We start from the raw sequence: 4,918 nt of genomic DNA, 5'->3' as shown, positions 1-4,918 counted from the left end.
ACACACACACACACACAATCATTATGGTCACTAGTATAAACTATATCCTTTAGAAAGAGGCCTTCCCATTAGGCAGAAATCATAACACCTAGCAAAGACTCAGAAAACATAAGTAGGTACAAGGCTTCATGGTTTAGAGAGAGAGAGAGAGAGAGAGAGAGAGAGAGAGAGAGAGAGAGAGAGAGGAGAGAGAGAGCAGACTGAGGGGAAAGGAAGAGGGTATTCCCTGTGATGTAAATCCAAGGGACTCTGGAAGTTTGGTGACCCTCTCCTAGAGTTGCAATGGCTATCAGAGGATGCCCCTCTGGGCCAAAAGAGGGGACCCAGGTGCTCATGTTAGCCCTACACTAAATTGCTATGTGACCTTGAGCCTCCCTTGCCCCATTTGACAATGAGGACAGTGTCCGGTTTCCAGGGTGTTGGGACAGGTGGACAGAAGGGATGACAAAGGTTAGGTGGTGCAGGTGGCCAATGCTAGTTGGGTCTTCCTACAGACCGCGTGCTGGTCCACTGCGCCATGGGGGTAAGCCGCTCAGCCACGGTTGTCCTGGCCTTCCTCATGATCTGCGAGAACATGACGCTGGTCGATGCCATCCAGACGGTGCAGGCCCACCGAGATATCTGCCCCAACTCGGGCTTTCTCCGACAACTCCAGGTTCTGGACAACAGGCTGAGGCGGGAAACGGGGCGGCTCTGACTCAGGGGGCGCCTGAAGCCCTGACCCCTCCATCCAGCGTGGTCCAACCTGACATGCCTGGCCCTGGGGATGACAGTCTCTGCTGTTTCCAGAGACCCTGACATGTTACCATCAAGTCAGGACTCCACTGAGGCAGAGGCAGGGCTGGCTGGGTGGCACTTTCACCAGGTGGAGTCCCTGACCCAATACAGAAATTCTTTATGCAAAGAAAATTCAGTGTGTCTCTGTAATAAAAGGTTCATCATAATAAAGGGTGTGTGTGAGACAATGACTTTATTGTCACGAAGGCCTGGAGCCTAAGGACAGCTCGCTGGCTCTGACTCAGCAGCCTGGCCCAGGGAGGAGCCTGAGGGTGTGACAAGGCTCCCTGAGGAGAGAGTGCGGGAGGGGATGGGATGAGTTAGTGATAGTGTTCTGTTTCAGGAGAAAGTGTGATGTGGCGCTGGGGACTGGGCAGTTTCTCCCTCATTCTGTCCCTTTCATACCCTCACCCATGGCTAAATTCCAAGGGTCACATCCTTTCTGGGCTACGGTCAAAATTCACTTTTGGGGGTCAGCAAGATGGCTCATCAAGTAAAAGTGTTTGTAGCGTGAGCCCTGACAATCTGAGATCAGTCTCCACCTTATAAAGGAGAGAATGGGCTCCGTGATGGTGCCCTCTGACCTCCACATTCTTGCAATGGCAACGTACACACCCTAACACAGCATGCTGCACACAAAAATAGTAAAGCAAGAGAAGTTTACTTTAAAATAAAGTGACTTGCCGGGCGGTGGTGGCGCACGCCTTTAATCCCAGCACTTGGGAGGCAGAGGCAGGTGGATCTCTGTGAGTTCGAGACCAGCCTAGTCTACAAGAGCTAGTTCCAGGACAGGCTCCAAAACCACAGAGAAACCCTGTCTCGAAAAACCAAAAAAAAATAAAATAAAATAAAATAAAGTGACTTAAGTTTCAGTGCTACCAAACCTGAGGGCTTGAGTTGGGACCCACAGGCAGAGAGAGAGAAGCATCTCCCACTAACTGTCCTCCACCTCATACACTTACTGTGACATGAATGCACTGCCTCCAAACCACAAGTGTACGAACATCAGTGAACAATCTGAAAAACTCGTTGAAAAACTGCTGGTGCGGGGGCTACAGTGCAGTGGCCAGCACTTGCCTGGAGTACATAAACCTCTGGGTTTGATCCACAATGCCATGAATAACACAGCAGCAAGCTTGTGCCCTAACCTTGTGAATTCAAGGCCAGCCTAGATGACATAGTAGCTTCCAGGCCAGGGGCTAGGGATGTAGCTCAGGAAAGTGCTTGCCTAGTGTGCACAGGTCTAGGTTTGGTCCTCATGTCTTAATTAAGGTTTCTATTGCTGTAAAGAGACACCGTGACCATGCAGCTCTTCTAAAGGAAAATATGTAATTGGGGCTGGATTACCGTTTCCGAGGTTTAGCCCATTGTTGTCATGGCAAGGAGCATGGCGGCGTGCGGGCAGACGTTGTGCTGGAGAGCTGGCTTAGAGCTCTACATCGGGATTGGCAGGCAGTAGGAAGAGAGAGCAACACTGGGCCTGGCTTGAGCATTTGAAGTCTCAAAGCCTGCCCCCAGTGATGCATTTCCTCTAAGGTCACACTTACTCCAACAAGGCCACAGCTAAAAGTGTCACTTCCTATGCACTTATGGGGGCCATTTTCATTCAAATCATCACATCCGGTATGACATAAACCATGTGTGCACATGTCTCAGCCATGTAATCCCAGCACTCAGAAGATAGAGGCAAAAATATCAGAAGTTCAAGGTCATCCCCAGTACACAGTGAGTTTGAGGCCAGCCTGGGCTACAGGAGAAAAGGAGGAAGATAGGACAGAAAGATCCCCTTGGGTTCCTCCCTGCTAAACAGCACAGCCCTGGCCTGGCTTTGAGGGTGAAATAATAGGTTTTTCCCCCCCTTGTCTCTGGCTGTTCCTGGTTGTCCCATGCTTTCTCTGTCTGACCCTAACAAAGAGTATGAAGATTTCTCCAGGTTCTGGCCCCTTGCCTCCCTGATGCTCCTACATTTCTGTGTCAAATACCTGATAGAAGCTACTTAAAGAAGGACGTCATTATCATGGTTCGCAATTTCTGACAAAATTAATGGTAGCTCCATTTGTGGCAGGAATGTAAGGCCGCTCACACTGTATGCCCAGGAGTCAGAGAACTCAGTGAGGTGTTTGAACGGGAGCAGCCCACATAGGCTCATGTGTTTGAATGTTTGGTCCTGCTGCCCGAAGATCAGTATACAAAGCTCTCAGCTACTGCTCCAGCACCATGCCTGTCTACTTGCTGCCATGATGATCACGGACTAATCCTCTAAAACTATCAGCAAGCAAGCCCCCAGTTAACTGCTTTCTTTTATAAAAATGGCCTTGGTCAAGGTGTCTTTACACAGCAACAGCACAGTGACTACAACATCAGGGCAGATGCAGAGATCTCGGGCTAAAATTAGAATGTAGACTATCAGCTGTAACACATCTCTGTGTCCCAAAGGCTCCCAAACCTCCCCAGACTGCACCTCCCACTGCAATCCAAACATTCAAACAGATGATCCTTGAGGGGACATTTCAGACTCAAACCATAGGAGCTGCCATCCTGGACGAGGTTCCTGAAACCCTTTCAGGTACAGCTCCATGCGTCCCTGGACCATCAGCTGTGAGTTTTATACCACTATGTCCTGGCCCCATAACAAAGGCCATGAAAGAGACTCGATCCTGCCATGTTTGGGACTGGGTGATCTCTGCTCCAGCTGCACTTGCATGCACTGTCTCTCAACCAGCTCGCCCGATACCCTCCACTATAAGGACCTTTGAATCCTTCAGAGTTCCCACTAAGACTGCAGAGCCCTTATGGTTTCCCTACCTTTTCCCAAGGCAGCCCTAGATTCTGAACTCCATCTACAGAGTCCCAAGAATGTGCCCTGCTGAAACCTGATCTCTAGGCCAAAGGGAAGGCTCTGTCCCAGCCTCCAGACGCCCTAGTCCAGGCAGCAGGGGCAGACTGCCCACATGAACACACCAGGATGACTCTGGAGTCACTATTTTGGGTGTTGCTGACAGCATATGAACCAGAAATAGCAACAAGGACTGAGTTGTCTGTCAGGAGAAGAACCTCTGGGCATTGGGGGTAAGTAGATTGGGCTGCTACCTAGGACTGTGTCTGATCTGGTTAATTCCAGACCCCACCAACTCCAGGTTGAACTGAAAACAGCCGTCTCTCCCTAGCGTTGGTGCAGCCATATATTGTCTGGCCTAGATTCTGGGATGAAGCTGGGCACAGCAGCATGAGCCGTGTGCTGTGCTCCAGCTGGGATATAAAGCCCCTCTCCACTAGGGCATCTGACAGCCATCGAGGGCTGGGACCAAGTGTCCCAGAGATGTGACAGAGTCAGCTGGCAGCACTTGCCCTAGAGCCTGAACCCACATCCCATTCCGATTTCTTCCTCGGAGTCTCAGTTTGCTCGTCTATAAAATGGGGTTGTGAATCCAGACCCGTCAAGCCAGAATACTTTTATGTAGATTATGAATTAAAAAAGAAATAAAGGGAAGTTAAGGCCCAGCCCAGGTCACCCTGCCAGGTACCCTGACTCAGGGCACTGTTCACTGAGGAGGAAGGGGCACATTTTCTTTCAGGCATTGCTCAACAGTGCTTCTGTCCATGAATGTAGTTCTCTTGGACAGCTACCTTGTCCAGTCTGCACAGAGGGGACCCACTCACCCGAGAAGGCATCATTTCCCAATCCCCCAGGGTTGGACTGGCTGGGGAAAGGTCAAGGAAGCTGACTACGTTTGTCAGGTGAGTGTAACTGTTGTTTTTTACTCTTTGCTCTGCTGGGGGTCTGCCACTCAGCTTCCAAATAAATCCCCAACATAGAGTTTTATTCTTTCTTATAAATGTCCAGTCTTAGCTTGACTTATTTCTAGCCAGCTTTTCTTTTTAATAAAATAATTAATTTTTATTGTATGTACATTAGTGTTTTGCCTGCATGTATGCCTGTGTTTGAGTGTAGAATCTTTTGCAAGGGAGGAGTTACAGACAGTTGTGAGCTGCCGTGTGAGTGCTGGGAATTGAACCCTGGTCCTCTGGAAGAGCAACCAGGGCTCTTAACCGCTGAACCATTTCACCAGCTCCTAGCCAGCTTTTTCTAACTTATATTATCCCACTACCTTTTGCCTCTGGTCTCTTCTTACTTTGGTAT

The 4,918-nt window shown here is 49.6% G+C and overlaps 1 protein-coding gene across 1 annotated transcript in view; it reads left to right on the top strand.

The window, feature by feature from the left end:
• The window catches only part of LOC101999750 (dual specificity protein phosphatase 13), a 12,628-nt gene extending 11,680 nt beyond the window's left edge, over positions 1 to 948 (top strand). The window contains exon 5 of the mRNA XM_005367663.2: positions 495 to 948. Coding sequence (XP_005367720.2) covers positions 495 to 697 — 203 coding nt within the window. The 3' untranslated portion in view covers positions 698 to 948. The remainder of the gene's footprint in view (positions 1 to 494) is intronic.
• The last annotated feature ends 3,970 nt before the right edge of the window (positions 949 to 4,918 follow it).

This window comes from Microtus ochrogaster, unplaced genomic scaffold, assembly GCF_000317375.1.
Source record: "Microtus ochrogaster isolate Prairie Vole_2 unplaced genomic scaffold, MicOch1.0 UNK21, whole genome shotgun sequence".
NCBI lineage: Eukaryota > Metazoa > Chordata > Mammalia > Rodentia > Cricetidae > Microtus > Microtus ochrogaster.
Note: the sequence above shows the minus strand (reverse complement) of the source record. Positions and strands in the feature narration are given on the sequence as shown.